The following is an 18,233-nucleotide window of genomic DNA, read 5'->3' as shown; positions in this document are numbered from 1 at the left end:
CCCAGAAAGACACCCCAGCCCTCCAGACCTCCGCAGGGAGACAACAGGAGATGGTCCATCTGCAGGAGGCCAGGGCAGACTCAGCCTGCATGGAGGGTCTGATGTAATCTACTCCTGATCCAGGGGAGTTTAACACTTCAGATTGGTACTTTCAGATAGATTATCTATTATCCCGACCATGAATAACCACCAGCCCCGGCGGGTGTCTAACGTGGGCTCCATGCTGCTGACCCCGCAGGAGAACGACCTCCTCTTCAACCACCTGGGGAGGAAATCCACCGTAAGTTTGTCTTGTTGGTTACGACCGTATGCATGCAGCACTACTATGCATGCTCTGGTCCATATGCTCAGGTTCATATGCTCTGGTTCAGGTGCAATTGATGGTATTGGTATATATCCCTTTGCTTTTTGCAATGTTAGAGTTAGATTGGTTGTCTGTATGATGTTTTCCTGCATGTTCCCTGGGGTAAGGAGGCAGTGGCCAGGTGATATGGTGCAGGATGATGACAGATCAGCAGGTTTTTTAGGGCTTCTTTGCAGGAGAGATGCAGGTCTGTCTGGGGCTCTGCTGGCACGGGTTTAGTTCAACAGAGTTGTCTTTTTGTACGTGTGAAGATTGCAGATTGCAGATTGCAGATAGCAGATAGACACACAGAGACCGAGGTTCTCCTTCGGCAGGCAGAAGTGCAGCTCCAGAATACAGTTCCACATTAAAAACACACCCAGGTCACATACATTTAATACATACAATAAAAACACACAGACAAAGCAGTGTTTATAAAATGTAGTGCCTGTTTAAAAAGTCCAGTCATTAAAAAACAAAAACAAAAAAAACAGTGTTATGCCTATGGTTTAAGAAGCTAAAATGTCCTGGTTTAAAACAAACAAACAATGTCTGGATGTTTGTGGCACAACGCGTTTAGTTCTGGCAGCAAACTAGGACGAGATGCTACGTCGCTATGCAGATAGCAGATTAATAAGGATTAATAATGCACAAACAGTGTTGCCATGTTGACATACAGTCACATCGGACGCTGGCTACATGTGTTGCACGCGGCCTGTGTTGTTGTGACACATAGTGACAGCAGGTCACATCAACATCTCTGCATTGACTTTACAACCGGATGTCGCATTGCAGGAACTGCGCATGCGTGCACTAGTGTATGTTGTTAACTCAGTCAGTGCAACTTGCTTGGGGCGACACATTACCATGGGATGCTAGAACAATGACATTTTACATTTAAGGTAGTCAAATGCACCTGTGAAATGTAGCCTGTATTTATAACTAAATAATAAATATACAGGTGCAACTCAAAAAATTAGAATATTGTGCAAAAGTTCATTGATTTCAGTAATTCAACTTAAAGGGTTAAACTTAAATATTATATAGACTCATTGCATTGTACATATGCATGATTATACTTTTCAGAGGGCTGACATTTCTGTATTTAAAATCCTTTTCTTATTGATTTCATGTAATATTAAACATTTCTGAGATATTTAATTTGGGGTTTTCATAAGCTATAAGCCGTAATCATCAAATTTATAACAAATAAAGGCTTTAAATATCTCGCTTTGCATGTAATGACTCTATATAATATCTAAGATTAACCCTTTAAGTTGAATTACCGAAATAAATGAACTTTTGCATGATATTCTAATTTTTTGAGTTGCACCTGTATAGACCTAGGAATAGGATGTGATGATATTATGGTAGGATGTGATGATATTATGGTAGGCTTGTGACCTCTCCTGTGTTAGGATCAGGGATGAGATTGGAGCAGCAAGAAACCAAGCGAAATGCATATCTCCTCTGACACCGTCTCTGTGCAGCTTGTCAGAGGTTGTAAACTGTCCATGGTGAGAGAGAATGGAGCTGTCGGTGGTTTCGCTGTACTTAACGGAACCCTCAACAATGTTGACTTGTGGCTGGATGCTCTGCACCAATCAGGCTCTCCCAGAAGCCTTTGCGTGGGCCCTGGTTTGGTCCTACTGCACCAGGGTAGACCACCCGTCCCAGACCAGTGGACTAGCACAATGATTTGCATCCCACATTGACACTGTTACCACGGTTACCACCTTTATCCTGAAGCGACTTACGACAAATACATTTGTCTAAGTCAGTGAGTCATCTGTCCATCAGTCATCTATCTATCAGTCATCTGTCTATCAGTCATCTATCTATCAGTCATCTGTCTATCAGTCATCTGTCCATCAGTCATCTGTCCATCAGTCATCTGTCTATCAGTCATCTGTCCATCAGTCATCTGTCCATCAGTCATCACAAGAAAAACAAGTCATCTATGCTCCGGCCAGACGCCATTGGCAGTCAAAATGCTAGAAGAAGGAAGAATGTTTTATTATTATTATTATATTATTATTATTATTATTATTGTTATTATTATTATTGTTATTATTATTATATACAGTAGAGAAACTCTGTAGGCCAGTAGAGGGGGAGGTAGAGATGGAGGTCTTCAGTCGGAAACTAGAGAGTGATTCTGCAGTCCTGACAGCAGCGGGAAGCTCAGGGTGAGACTGCTGTATCCATGTAGAGGCGGTGGTGCCAGTCGGCCAGCAGAGGTGGAGGAGAGGAGAGAACAGGCAGGTGTGTGGAGGTGGAGGAGAGGAGAGAACAGGCAGGTGTATGGAGGTGGAGGAGAGGAGAGAACAGGCAGGTGTATGGAGGTGGAGGAGAGGAGTGAACAGGCAGGTGTATGGAGGTGGAGGAGAGGAGAGAACAGGCAGGTGTGTGGAGGTGGAGGAGAGGAGAGAACAGGCAGGTGTATGGAGGTGGAGGAGAGGAGTGAACAGGCAGGTGTATGGAGGTGGAGGAGAGGAGAGAACAGGCAGGTGTATGGAGGTGGAGGAGAGGAGAGAACAGGCAGGTGTATGGAGGTGGAGGAGAGGAGAGAACAGGCAGGTGTATGGAGGTGGAGGAGAGGAGGGAACAGGCAGGTGTATGGAGGTGGAGGAGAGGAGAGAACAGGCAGGTGTGTGGAGGTGGAGGAGAGGAGAGAGAACAGGCAGGTGTATGGAGGTGGAGGAGAGGAGAGAACAGGCAGGTGTATGGAGGTGGAGGAGAGGAGAGAACAGGCAGGTGTATGGAGGTGGAGGAGAGGAGAGAACAGGCAGGTGTATGGAGGTGGAGGAGAGGAGAGAACAGGCAGGTGTATGGAGGTGGAGGAGAGGAGTGAACAGGCAGGTGTATGGAGGTGGAGGAGAGGAGTGAACAGGCAGGTGTATGGAGGTGGAGGAGAGGAGAGAACAGGCAGGTGTATGGAGGTGGAGGAGAGGAGAGAACAGGCAGGTGTATGGAGGTGGAGGTGGAGGAGAGAACAGGCAGGTGTATGGAGGTGGAGGAGAGGAGTGAACAGGCAGGTGTATGGAGGTGGAGGAGAGGAGAGAACAGGCAGGTGTATGGAGGTGGAGGAGAGGAGTGAACAGGCAGGTGTATGGAGGTGGAGGAGAGGAGAGAACAGGCAGGTGTATGGAGGTGGAGGAGAGGAGAGAACAGGCAGGTGTGTGGAGGTGGAGGAGAGGAGAGGAGAGGAGAGGCAGGTGTATGGAGGTGGAGGAGAGGAGAGAACAGGAAGGTGTATGGAGGTGGAGGAGAGGAGAGAACAGGCAGGTGTATGGAGGTGGAGGAGAGGAGGGAACAGGCAGGTGTATGGAGGTGGAGGAGAGGAGAGAACAGGCAGGTGTATGGAGGTGGAGGAGAGGAGAGAACAGGCAGGTGTATGGAGGTGGAGGAGAGGAGAGAACAGGCAGGTGTGTGGAGGTGGAGGAGAGGAGAGAACAGGCAGGTGTGTGGAGGTGGAGGAGAGGAGAGAACAGGCAGGTGTATGGAGGTGGAGGAGAGGAGAGAACAGGCAGGTGTGTGGAGGTGGAGGAGAGGAGAGAACAGGCAGGTGTATGGAGGTGGAGGAGAGGAGAGAACAGGCAGGTGTATGGAGGTGGAGGAGAGGAGAGAACAGGCAGGTGTATGGAGGTGGAGGTGGAGGAGTGAACAGGCAGGTGTATGGAGGTGGAGGAGAGGAGAGAACAGGCAGGTGTATGGAGGTGGAGGAGAGGAGTGAACAGGCAGGTGTATGGAGGTGGAGGAGAGAACAGGCAGGTGTATGGAGGTGGAGGAGAGGAGGGGCATGTTGGAGGGGGCAGTTTCTCACCTACCTTTGCTGCCCGGTAGGCGAGCACCAGGGTCTTGAATCTGATACGAGCAGCTGCTCACACATTAACACTCACACATGAACACTCACACATGAACACTCACACATGAACACTCACACATGAACACTCACACATGAACACTCACACATGAACACTCACACATGAACACTCACACATGAACACCCCCTCTCTCCCTCCAGACCCTGTGCTCACACATTAACCCCCCCCCCCCCTTCTCTCCCTCCAGGCCCTGTGCTCGGCGGTGGTCCAGGTGTTTGGGGCAGACAGGAGCTCGTCCTGGGTTAAGAGATGCTGTGGCGTGGCCTGTCTGGTCAAGGACAACCCCCTCAGGTCCTACTTCATCAGGGTGTTGGACATCAAGGTGAGTGTGAGTGCATGGCTGTAGAAGGGGCGGCTGTGGTGCAGGAGGTAGAGCCGCCGTCTAATGATCGCAAGGTTGGCAGATCGGCAGTTCGAGCCCCGGCTGGCCACAAGTCAAGACACTGAACCCCAAATTGCTCCCAGTGAGCGGGCCGGCGCCTTGCATGGTAGCTTGCCGCCATTGGTGTGTGAACAGGTGAAAGAGAGGCCGTGTAAGCGCTTTGGATAAAGGCGCTATATAGTGCCTATAGTGCAGTCCATTTACCAAGCCTAACATAGTTTAGGTTGTTTGACATCAAGGTGTGTGTGTGTAGCTGAACTCTACTAGCACTTAAAAGCGGAGCTTTCATGGTTGTGTGGTACTGAAAGTTCACCTCAATGTGGGGTGCTGGTGGACATATACATGCTGTGAACACACAGTGTCCTGCATAGGTAATCGGACAGTGAAGCATTTTTTGTGTGTGAAATCAAACAGTTATTGTGAGGTTAAACTAGAGGTTTTATTGAATGGTGTTTGTGTCTGTTGGTTTCACCATTTAGATATAAATTACTACTTTTTTGTTCAGGGAACCGACAGTAATCAGACAGATTGATGTACATTCTGCGGCTGTTGCTGCTGCTCTGCCAGGCCTGCGCTGCACCCTTCTGCAGTTGTTTGTTTTGAGGATTTTGTTGTTGCTGTTTTTTAAGTGCTACTGCAAGCAACACTTGTTATGTTAATGTTATTGTACATGTATATTATTACCTATTTATTATTATAGCAAAATTTGCCCCGGCTAAGGCTCCCACAGTTTTGGCACTAGGTAACTTTACCCACAGCTAACACAAAACAACGGGAGTGATTGGGGAACACAATTTTTTTTTTTAAAGTAACTTCCAAACAAGTCAGAGAGTTCACTTGAGGTCACGTGGCCACAAATGTTGAGTTTGTTTCTCTTCTCCCATCAGTTTGTTATTAGTGGTCCTAAAGTTAGCTGAAGTGAGTAGCTGCTATGGAAACAACTCCTAGCCCATTAGACTATTCTAGAAGGTAGGGAACCATCCGATACCTAAAATATAATATAACACATATTTGACCCTTTAACTAGAACATCCAACTGTCCATCCTGATTACCTTTACTCTGAAAACTCCTTCTATGTTCTCTTCTCTCTCCTTCTAGATGTATATTTAATATATATTATATTAATTGACTGTGTTGTTTCTGTTCCAGGAAGGGAAGACCATGTTTGAGCAGGAACTCTACAACAACTTCTCAGTCAACAGCTCCAGATCCTACTTCATTACCTTCGCAGGAGACGTAAGTCATAATAATAATCATCATAATCATAATTAGTCATCTTTTCCTTCGTTTACTCCTGCTTCTGTTGGTACTCTTGCCACTTTTCCATGTCAAAACGTATAGTGATTTAGTAAAACCTACTATGTTTTAATATGTTTTGGGTCATAATACTATAATTTCATAATTCAGCACACTACTACTTTGGGTTTTTAACTTGCACGCTTTGGAAAAGTTTTCTGAATTCATGCATACCAATCAAGCTCAACTTTATTATTTATCAATTTAATAATCCTAATATCAGACACCATCATGGACAGTGTTTCTAGAAGACTTAATCATTTAATTTAGCCATTTAGCAGACGCTTTTAATCCAAAGCGATTTACAATTACGAATTACAGGGACATTCACCCTGAGTGACTGAGGGCTAAGTGCCTTACTCAAGGGCACACTAGTAGTGGTGTGGTTTCAGGCGGGATTTGAACTCACAACCTTCCGATCACAAGTCCAACTCACTACCACTAGACCACCACTACCCCTGTGTGTGTGTGTGTGTGTGTGTGTGTGTGTGTGTGTGTGTGTGTGTGTGTGTGTGTGTGTGTGTGTGTGTGTGTGTGTGTGTGTGTGTGTGTGTGTGTGTGTGTGTGTGTGTGTGTGTGTGTGTGTGTGTGTGTGTGTGTGTGTGTGTGTGTGTGTGTGTGTGTGTGTGTGTGTGTGTGTGTGTGTGTGTGTGTGTGTGTGTGTGTGTGTGTGTGTGTGAGAGAGAGACCACCACTACCCCTCGGACCACCACTATCCCTGTAACACTGTAAGCCCACAGACAGACAGGTAAGACCACCACTACCCCCCCCCCCCCCCACCACTACCCACGAAGACTTCATTGTCCTTTACTTGTTTCCTTCCAGAACTGCCAGGTGGGTCTGAACTTCGCCAGCGAGGAAGAAGCCAAACGCTTCAGGGCCGCTCTGAACGACCTGCTGGGCCGACGACAACGCAAGACTGGTAACTAAACTAACTAGCTAAACTACCCGCCCCGCGGGCTGGTCTACCTACTCTCCTGCACCCTCAATGTCTCTGCTGTGACCTTGACCTTTGACCTTGAATACTTCACCCCTGGACAGGGAGGGGGAGGAGGAGCCACAGCTTTCAGTCCCTCCTGCTGCACTAACAAAGCCAACCGCCAAATCCCAAACCCGTGTCCATGTCCAGTACTCTCAGATCTGCAGAGTCAACGAGTGTTGAGGGATTTGGTTTGGGATCGGGCTTCCGGTGTGTTCCTCCCTGTCTTGCTGGTCTCTGTTGTGAACTTCGCGGGGTGTCTCTCTCTCTCTCTGGCTTCAGTGGAGACAGCGGCGGGTCTCTGTGCAGTGAAACCCTGCGGCAGCCTTCCAGCCTGGCTTCCCTCCAGCTCTCTCTGTCCCTGCATGCTGGGTCTGACGTGAGCTGTTGTCTGCTGTGTGAGGAGGTTTCAATGGCCAGGGGGCGCAGGGAAAGGCGTACGGTACAGACCGCTAGCTTAGCTACGGTACAGACAGCTAGCTTTCAGACTGCGCTGTGTGTCCTTTCCTTCTTTCTTGTGTGTGCTTGTTTCTTGGACTTGTAACAGTCGAACTGATCAACTCTCTTCCTGGTGGAAATGCGACCGACACCGAGGGATCTGAGTAGAAGTAGTAGTACGTCTCCTCTGGCTTGTGTTGGCCGTCTTGGACAAAGGCGGCTCAACGTCTGTCCTCTCTCAGTCTGTCCGTCTGCCTGCCCTGTACTAACTCACCACAGGCTTTCCAAACAACACGCCTGTCTCTCTGGGGGCTGGCCTCTCTCTCTCCGTGTCTCTCTGTCGCTCAGATGTAGATGTAGCCAGGGCTAGCAGAATGATAATCCTGTTGGTTTTGTTTTGCAGAAAAAAGACGAGACCCTCCAAATGGTATGTTTACATTACATTGACTTGATTATACCACTTCTGATCCAGAGTTTAAACTCCCAAATCATATCGTTGGTTATTATTTCCTATATGAAGACTTACGTACGTACCGTAGAACTCGTGCAGGACAGTCCCACGTGTTGGCCCGATGTCTCGCAACCACACTGGAATATCTCACATTTTAGAAAAAATGTAAAACAAATTATTATACAACAAAAAATTAAATATGTCATAATTATTTTTTGACCAGTAGGTGCAGGAAAGTGGAGCAATGCAAGAAGTGGCACAGCTCCAGGTTCAGTGTTGTCTGGCTGGTTGTTGTTTCAATGTCAGTTTGCTGTGTCTTTCCCCTCAATAAGTCTAGTTAATTGTCGTCATTCAGCAGACTAGTTTTATCCAGGCAGGCACCACACATTCAGATGGCTTCATCTAGTCTGATATCACCCTGGACGTCTAGCATTTCCAGGGAATCCAGGATTTGGATTGGGATTAGTGGTTAATCTGTGGATTAGGGGTCGTCAGATCCAGCTGTGTTTGGTGAGATTATCTGGTACTCTAGGACTGGCAGAGGGACATGTTGGCCCGAGCCGTACGTTGGGGAGAGTTGGGTAATTGTGGTTTCAATCAAAGGGTGGTCAGTCTGTCATGTTTACCCAATGTGACATAATTCACTTTGTCAGGGTTCCCACGGGTCCTTGAAATCCTTGAAAGTTTGTGAATTTGAGAAAATTTTTTTTTTCAAGGTCTTAAAAGTTTTTGAAAATAGACATGGGTCATTGAAAGTGCTTGAATTCCCCTCTCTCTCTCTCTCTCTCTCTCTCTCTCTCTCTCTCTCTCTCTCTCTCTCTCTCTCTCTCTCTCTCTCTCTCTCGCTCTCTAAAAAGAAAAATATATATATTCAAAACAAATTTACTTAGCTCCTCCTCTCTGTATTGCTTAACTTTACACATATTTCACAATATATAGTTTTGCTGTGCTGTGGTAGAGAAGGCAAGAGACCATCTAGTGTGATTCTAGAATGGAATGCTGGGAGGCAGCAACAGGATGTCCAGCCAAACCTTCCATACTATACTGATATCACATAACACACACACACATACATAACACACACAGACACACACACACACACACACACACACACACACACACACACACACACGCATACAGACACACACACACAGACACACACACACACACATACAGACACACACACATACAGACACACACACATACAGACACATAGGACAGATGCTGGCTATGAACCAGTATGACTCCTTCCCAGTTGTGTGTGTCCAGTGTTACAGTCAGTACTCTGGGTTGTTCCCTGGCCCGCCCGGCCCCCAGCTGGAGAGCCCTGCTCACCATGTTGTCTGTCATCTCACCAAGCCCGTCCACTGGTACAGGGTTGAGTTGTCCTGCCTCTCTTGTCCTGAGGAGGAGGAGGAGGAGGAGGAGGAGGTGAGGGAGGAGAAGGGAAGCGTGGTGCTAGACTCCACTAGCAGCTAGAGGAACAAGCAGAACAAGATGTTGAAGAGGCCTGAGTAACAGTAGGTGTTGTTGTTGTTCAGGGGTGTAAACGTGTCACCCTTCTGCTAAATTAGCAGTTTTTACCACAAAATAGGTCATCCATGTGAATCGTGTAGATCTGCTAAATATTTTTATTTTGGGGCGTGGGGGGGGGGGGGGGGGTGGTGGTGTCTAAGACTCATCCAAGTCACATGATGAACAAGCGAACTAATCTTCCTGTCTGCTAAACTCCACCGCTGTTGAAATAACTTTTAGCTTCAGGGAGCTAGGTATAATACCAGACAGCGTGGAGAACACAAACTGTTTTCGAAGTAATTCTGCAGGTGGTGGTAAGGTCAGGTGGTCAGGTTGTGTCTACGGCTGTTAGAGGGAAGATAAGTGGACCCCAGGACCTCAGAGTTCTCTGTTGTCTGTCTGTACACAGTGTTGAGTTAAGCCTCTCTTGACCTTTTGGAAAATATTCTAATTCTCTCTATGTTTTTTGGGAGATACAGTTGAATATGCACTTTCCTTGTGGTGTTTTACTTAAAAGTTATCTGCGATTTGTTCTAACTGTTCAATAGTCATTTCAATATTCATTTATTCTCAAAGAATATGCCATAAATGTCTTGTGAGTTTAGTACGTTATCGTAACACGTTGTTGTCAGTTCATATGATGGACTGTTCCTCCCTCCATCCAGACCTCAGCCAGTGACAGGTCAGCAGTTTGGCTGGAAAGAGAATTAAAGATTCGCCACTTTTAAGATTAGATGCCTGTGTTGAATCATTAAAGCATGAATTCTTCCAGTTTACTGTATTAAACATGGCTAAGAAATTAAGAAATTAAATAATGTACTAATTGTATTTAACATACGAGTTTGAACTATCGAACAGAAAGTCTTTCTACTACATAGTGCATACTACCTCTGAGTGAAACCCTGCATAGTGCATACTCCCTCTGAGTGAAACACTACATAGTGCATACTCCCTCTGAGTGAAACACTACATAGTGCATACTCCCTCTGAGTGAAACACTACATAGTGCATACTCCCTCTGAGTGAAACACTACATAGTGCATACTCCCTCTGAGTGAAACACTACATAGTGCATACTCCCTCTGAGTGAAACACTACATAGTGCATACTCCCTCTGAGTGAAACACTACATAGTGCATACTACCTCTGAGTGAAACACTACATAGTGCATACTCCCTCTGAGTGAAACACTACATAGTGCATACTCCCTCTGAGTGAAACACTACATAGTGCATACTCCCTCTGAGTGAAACACTACATAGTGCATACTCCCTCTGAGTGAAACACTACATAGTGCATACTCCCTCTGAGTGAAACACTACATAGTGCATACTCCCTCTGAGTGAAACACTACATAGTGCATACTCCCTCTGAGTGAAACACTACATAGTGCATACTACCTCTGAGTGAAACACTACATAGTGCATACTACCTCTGAGTGAAACACTACATAGTGCATGCATACTCCCTCTGAGTGAAACACTACATAGTGCATACTCCCTCTGAGTGAAACACTACATAGTGCATACTCCCTCTGAGTGAAACACTGCATAGTGCATACTCCCTCTGAGTGAAACACTACATAGTGCATACTCCCTCTGAGTGAAACACTACATAGTGCATACTACCTCTGAGTGAAACCCTACATAGTGCATACTCCCTCTGAGTGAAACACTACATAGTGCATACTACCTCTGAGTGAAACACTACATAGTGCATACTCCCTCTGAGTGAAACACTACATAGTGCATACTCCCTCTGAGTGAAACACTACATAGTGCATACTCCCTCTGAGTGAAACACTACATAGTGCATACTACCTCTGAGTGAAACACTACATAGTGCATACTCCCTCTGAGTGAAACACTACATAGTGCATACTACCTCTGAGTGAAACACTACATAGTGCATACTCCCTCTGAGTGAAACACTACATAGTGCATACTACCTCTGAGTGAAACACTACATAGTGCATACTCCCTCTGAGTGAAACACTACATAGTGCATACTCCCTCTGAGTGAAACACTGCATAGTGCATACTCCCTCTGAGTGAAACACTACATAGTGCATACTCCCTCTGAGTGAAACACTGCATAGTGCATACTCCCTCTGAGTGAAACACTGCATAGTGCATACTCCCTCTGAGTGAAACACTACATAGTGCATACTCCCTCTGAGTGAAACACTACATAGTGCATACTCCCTCTGAGTGAAACACTACATAGTGCATACTCCCTCTGAGTGAAACACTACATAGTGCATACTCCCTCTGAGTGAAACACTACATAGTGCATACTCCCTCTGAGTGAAACACTACATAGTGCATACTCCCTCTGAGTGAAACCCTACATAGTGCATACTCCCTCTGAGTGAAACCCTGCATAGTGCATACTCCCTCTGAGTGAAACACTGCATAGTGCATACTCCCTCTGAGTGAAACACTGCATAGTGCATACTCCCTCTGAGTGAAACCCTGCATAGTGCATACTCCCTCTGAGTGAAACACTACATAGTGCATACTCCCTCTGAGTGAAACACTACATAGTGCATACTACCTCTGAGTGAAACACTGCATAGTGCATACTCCCTCTGAGTGAAACACTACATAGTGCATACTACCTCTGAGTGAAACACTACATAGTGCATACTCCCTCTGAGTGAAACACTACATAGTGCATACTCCCTCTGAGTGAAACACTACATAGTGCATACTCCCTCTGAGTGAAACACTACATAGTGCATACTCCCTCTGAGTGAAACACTACATAGTGCATACTACCTCTGAGTGAAACACTACATAGTGCATACTCCCTCTGAGTGAAACACTGCATAGTGCATACTCCCTCTGAGTGAAACACTACATAGTGCATACTCCCTCTGAGTGAAACACTACATAGTGCATACTCCCTCTGAGTGAAACACTACATAGTGCATACTCCCTCTGAGTGAAACACTACATAGTGCATACTCCCTCTGAGTGAAACCCTGCATAGTGCATACTACCTCTGAGTGAAACACTACATAGTGCATACTCCCTCTGAGTGAAACACTACATAGTGCATACTCCCTCTGAGTGAAACACTACATAGTGCATACTCCATCTGAGTGAAACACTGCATAGTGCATACTCCCTCTGAGTGAAACACTACATAGTGCATACTCCCTCTGAGTGAAACACTACATAGTGCATACTCCCTCTGAGTGAAACACTACATAGTGCATACTCCATCTGAGTGAAACACTGCATAGTGCATACTCCCTCTGAGTGAAACACTACATAGTGCATACTCCCTCTGAGTGAAACACTACATAGTGCATACTCCCTCTGAGTGAAACACTGCATAGTGCATACTCCCTCTGAGTGAAACACTACATAGTGCATACTACCTCTGAGTGAAACACTACATAGTGCATACTCCCTCTGAGTGAAACACTACATAGTGCATACTCCCTCTGAGTGAAACACTACATAGTGCATACTACCTCTGAGTGAAACACTACATAGTGCATACTCCCTCTGAGTGAAACTCTGCGTAGTGCATACTCCCTCTGAGTGAAACACTACATAGTGCATACTCCCTCTGAGTGAAACACTACATAGTGCATACTCCCTCTGAGTGAAACACTACATAGTGCATACTACCTCTCAGTGAAACACTACATAGTGCATACTCCCTCTGAGTGAAACACTACATAGTGCATACTCCCTCTGAGTGAAACACTACATAGTGCATACTCCCTCTGAGTGAAACACGACATAGTGCATACTACCTCTGAGTGAAACACTACATAGTGCATACTCCCTCTGAGTGAAACACTACATAGTGCATACTCCCTCTGAGTGAAACCCTGCATAGTGCATACTCCCTCTGAGTGAAACACTACATAGTGCATACTCCCTCTGAGTGAAACACTACATAGTGCATACTCCCTCTGAGTGAAACACTACATAGTGCATACTCCCTCTGAGTGAAACACTGCATAGTGCATACTCCCTCTGAGTGAAACACTACATAGTGCATACTCCCTCTGAGTGAAACACTACATAGTGCATACTCCCTCTGAGTGAAACACTACATAGTGCATACTCCCTCTGAGTGAAACACTACATAGTGCATACTCCCTCTGAGTGAAACACTACATAGTGCATACTCCCTCTGAGTGAAACACTACATAGTGCATACTCCCTCTGAGATCCCTGCATAGTGCATACTACCTCTGAGTGAAACACTACATAGTGCATACTACCTCTGAGTGAAACCCTGCATAGTGCATACTCCCTCTGAGTGAAACACTACATAGTGCATACTCCCTCTGAGTGAAACACTACATAGTGCATACTACCTCTGAGTGAAACACTACATAGTGCATACTCCCTCTGAGTGAAACCCTGCGTAGTGCATACTCCCTCTGAGTGAAACACTGCATAGTGCATACTCCCTCTGAGTGAAACACTGCATAGTGCATACTCCCTCTGAGTGAAACACTACATAGTGCATACTACCTCTGAGTGAAACACTACATAGTGCATACTCCCTCTGAGTGAAACACTACATAGTGTATACTCCCTCTGAGTGAAACACTACATAGTGCATACTCCCTCTGAGTGAAACACTACATAGTGCATACTCCCTCTGAGTGAAACACTACATAGTGCATACTCCCTCTGAGTGAAACACTACATAGTGCATACTACCTCTGAGTGAAACACTACATAGTGCATACTCCCTCTGAGTGAAACACTACATAGTGCATACTCCCTCTGAGTGAAACACTACATAGTGCATACTCCCTCTGAGTGAAACACTACATAGTGCATACTACCTCTGAGTGAAACACTACATAGTGCATACTACCTCTGAGTGAAACACTACATAGTGCATACTCCCTCTGAGTGAAACACTACATAGTGCATACTCCCTCTGAGTGAAACACTACATAGTGCATACTCCCTCTGAGTGAAACACTACATAGTGCATACTCCCTCTGAGTGAAACACTACATAGTGCATACTCCCTCTGAGTGAAACACTACATAGTGCATACTCCCTCTGAGTGAAACCCTGCATAGTGCATACTCCCTCTGAGTGAAACACTGCGTAGTGCATACTCCCTCTGAGTGAAACACTACATAGTGCATACTACCTCTGAGTGAAACACTACATAGTGCATACTACCTCTGAGTGAAACACTGCGTAGTGCATACTACCTCTTAGATCCCAGCTCTGCTTGGAAGATACTCAGGGTTCCACGGGTCCTTGAAATCCTTGAAAGTGTGAATTTGTGAATTTGAGAAAAAGAAATCGAGGTCTTAAAAGTTTTTGAAAGTAGACATGGGTCATTGAAAGTGCTTAAAAAATCCCCTCTCTCTCTCTCTCTCTCTCTCTCTCTCTCTCTCTCTCTCTCTCTCTCTCTCTCTCTTTTTAATTGTCGTCTGTGAGCGGATAGTTCCCATTATATAAATCCTCATCTAGATCTGTCTCAAACTATGCCGTTGTGTTGGGTCCTTGAATTCAAGTCCTTGAAAGAAAGGTGCTTGAATGTGATGTTTCAGAAGGTGTGGGAGGCCTGGATACAGAGACTCTAACAGGCCCTCCCTCTCTGCTTCCCTCCTGCTAGGCCCAGCTCTCCCCATGGCCACGGTCGACATCAAGAACCCGGAGATTAACAATGTGCGCTTCCACAACTCCCACCACCACCACCACCCCCACCCGCACCCCCAGCAGCAGCAGCAGCAGCTGAAGCAGAAGCAGCAGCCACACCACCTCAACAACATGCTCAGCCTCAGCCACGGCAGAGAGACCAAGAAGGAGAAGAAGGTCAAGGGAAAGAGGAAGAGGCTGACCAAGGCCGACATCGGCACGCCCAGCAACTTCCAGTGAGTCCCGACTAACTACTAACTAACTAACTACTAACTACCGGTAACTAACTAACTACCGGTAACTAACTGACTGACTGACTGACTGACTGACTGACTAACTGACTAACGCCCCTCGATGCCACTCAGAGTGAACATGGCTCATTCGAGCTTTAGGATGTGTTGATCCAGATGTATTGTTGAGGCTCAGGTTTGTTACTGTACTACTGTCGAGTTGCGCAACGTATTGAGTTTGTCACTCGAGTCTGAGGGCGTGCTTCAGCGTGTCTTCAGACCCTCGTTGAATGACTTGATTGTTTGTCCTGTGTGTGTATGGACTAGTGTGTGTGTGTGTGTGTGTGTGTGTATGGACTAGTGTGTGTGTGTGTGTGTGTGTGTGTGTGTGTGTGTGTGTATGGACTAGTGTGTGTGTGTGTGTGTGTGTGTGTGTGTGTGTATGGACTAGTGTGTTTCTGCATGTGTGTGTCTCACCCCTGGTTGTCTTGTGTTTCCTTCTTCAGGCACATCGGCCACGTGGGTTGGGACCCAAACACAGGCTTTGATGTGAGTAACACAACACAACACAACACACAGACACACACACACACACACACACTCTACACACACCCCCTTTGTGGACCCCAGGAAGATAGATCTTCGGAGATGTATTTGACGTAGATTAGTGCCTTGATTATGAATGAATGAATGAATGAATGAATGAATGGTCTTTATTGTCATTGATATAGTACAGGTACCAAACAACGACATTTGGGAGGGGTGGCTCCCCTGGTGCTAGGAAAGAAAAAAACTAAAAAACAAGAAGGGAAAGGAGCTGGTTTACATAAATAAAGGCTATGTACACTTTACTATTATTGTAAATATATAGAGTACGACTCACAAATGATCCATAAATAAAAAACACAATGCACAATTATTATATATTTTTTCGAATATCTCTAACCTTTCAAACACCATGGCAACATCCTTTCACCAGACACGACTGCTTAACTCAGTACAGCCCAGCTGAGTATGAAGCCAGCTTCATTCTGTCAAGGTAAAAGGACGTTTTGCAGAATCCTTTACAGCCCTCTGGAAAAAAAGAACTTCTGCCAAGATGTTCAATGGAGATAGTCAGCTGAGATAAAGCCATGCATTAGTGGATCATTTATCCATGAACAGAAGAAATGATAGTACCAAAATTCTGTTAAATTGTTTTTATAACAAATCCACAAACATCTTAGATCCTAGAATCAACAGTTCTAATGCAAACGTGTTGTATTGCAATTATTGGATACCTACACAATGCATTCACGTATAAAGGTCTTTGCACACCTTGGTACACATGTGAGTTGTGCTGTATACATGTACAATAATAAACACTAGTCTATCTCTGTGTGGGTAAACTGGACCGTTCTTGGGACACAATGGTAACTGTGTGGTTCTGCATGAAGGAGCTGCACAATGGGCTGTTGTTGTGTACGGCATACTTCTCATGCGTTAGACTCTGTCATACAAACCTCTTATGCAGCCCAGAATATGCTAGAAATGTCTGTCGGACAGTAATGCTCTGGGGACAGATGTTGGTTGATAAGTCGTATGAAATATGAAAACACCAATGTCACTAACCCAGTCTCACTCTGATACTTGATGACTGTTTGTTCTAAAAAGTTAATAGTTTGTGGTAACATATTTGTATAATTTCACTATGCTCGTTGCTGATGGATAGTTGCCAAATTAATAGATACAGCAGATGTATACTCTCCAGTCCTACACAACGCACAAAATATCTTCCTCCACTAATGTTCCATAGGAATAATATTCTCATACACCATAGTCATATATAGTCATATACACCATAGTCATATATAGTCATATACACCATAGTCATATATAGTCATATACACCATAGTCATATATAGTCATATACACCATAGTCATATATAGTCATATACACATGTTCATATCAAACCCCACCCCATCTCCACACAACCAAGCAGCAAACTGAATCTGAATCAATAATATATGGTATAAAATGTGTGATGTATTATTGATTCAAATTCAGTTCTGTTTGGTTCTACGTCTGAGTGTCTCTGAGTGTCTCTGCAAGGATAAAAAAACACTTTATTTACCTTCAATAAGGAGCATGACTAATTGCATCCAATTCTCTTGGTTATAATTGTGTCTTTTTACTTGGTTTACATTTTTTACATTTACATTTTTGGCATTTAGCAGACGCCTTATTCCAAAGCGACTTACTATCAATACATTTGAATACTAAGCAAGTGAATCATCAATCCACCAGTCGTAGCAGGAAGAGTAATCCAGCTCAGGCCCGGGGCCACTGATAGAAGGAAAAACCTTCTTCTATCAACTTCTTCTAGAAACTTCTATTTTTTTTTATTATTTTTTTTTAATACTGGAGGAACAGAGAAACAGAGAAACAGTACAAGGGGGCGATAGAAGTTTTTAGGGACTCAGTAGAGGGGAAAGCGGACGTCTTTAGGAGACGTAGTGGTGAGGGTCAGAAGATGTCTCAGGAGGAGCAGTTAAGATGTAACCTGAAGAGATGGAGGTCTTCAGTCTACGACGGAAGATGGGTAGTGGTTAACCATGCATACCCAGGGATCACTCATAAAGACATGAACAGAACTTCAGAGAAAAGGTGTGAAGATCAGGACAATCAGATGTTAATGTGGACATGGATTTGTTTTAGGCCATTTGGAGCAGGCTCTTTCACACACAGGCAAACATGAGTGTTATTCCACTCTTCATCCACCAGGTGTCAGACTGGCACTTTGATAGAACAGAGTAGCTGGATGCTGTCGTATGTCTGAGTGGATACAGACGCACTTCATTGAATGATGGCCATTCAAAGCAATGTTGTACTGTGTGTTTGTCTCTCTCTAAAAATATATATATATTTACTTAGCTCGTCATCTAGATCTGTCTCAAACTATGCCGTGTTGGGTCCTTGAATTTGAGGGAATTGAGTCTTGAAAGGTGCTTGAATGTGATGTTTCAGAAGGTGTGGGAACCCTGTTTACATCTAGGCTTCCTGACTGTGTGTAGTAACCCTAACCCTGA

The 18,233-nt window shown here is 45.1% G+C and overlaps 1 protein-coding gene across 1 annotated transcript in view; it reads left to right on the top strand.

The window, feature by feature from the left end:
* Positions 1-178: 178 nt before the first annotated feature.
* Positions 179-18,233, top strand: part of wasla (WASP like actin nucleation promoting factor a) — a gene marked incomplete at its 5' end in the record, with an annotated part of 28,161 nt that continues 10,106 nt past the window's right edge. The window contains 7 exons of the mRNA XM_080545281.1: positions 179-280; positions 4,418-4,552; positions 5,763-5,849; positions 6,735-6,831; positions 7,730-7,753; positions 14,912-15,170; positions 15,671-15,713. Coding sequence (XP_080401407.1) covers positions 179-280; positions 4,418-4,552; positions 5,763-5,849; positions 6,735-6,831; positions 7,730-7,753; positions 14,912-15,170; positions 15,671-15,713 — 747 coding nt within the window. The remainder of the gene's footprint in view (positions 281-4,417; positions 4,553-5,762; positions 5,850-6,734; positions 6,832-7,729; positions 7,754-14,911; positions 15,171-15,670; positions 15,714-18,233) is intronic.

Source organism: Nansenia antarctica (assembly GCF_963989245.1).
Source record: "Nansenia antarctica genome assembly, chromosome: 14".
NCBI classification, from domain to species: Eukaryota; Metazoa; Chordata; class Actinopteri; order Argentiniformes; family Microstomatidae; genus Nansenia; species Nansenia antarctica.
This window is presented reverse-complemented; position numbering and strand designations above follow the sequence as displayed.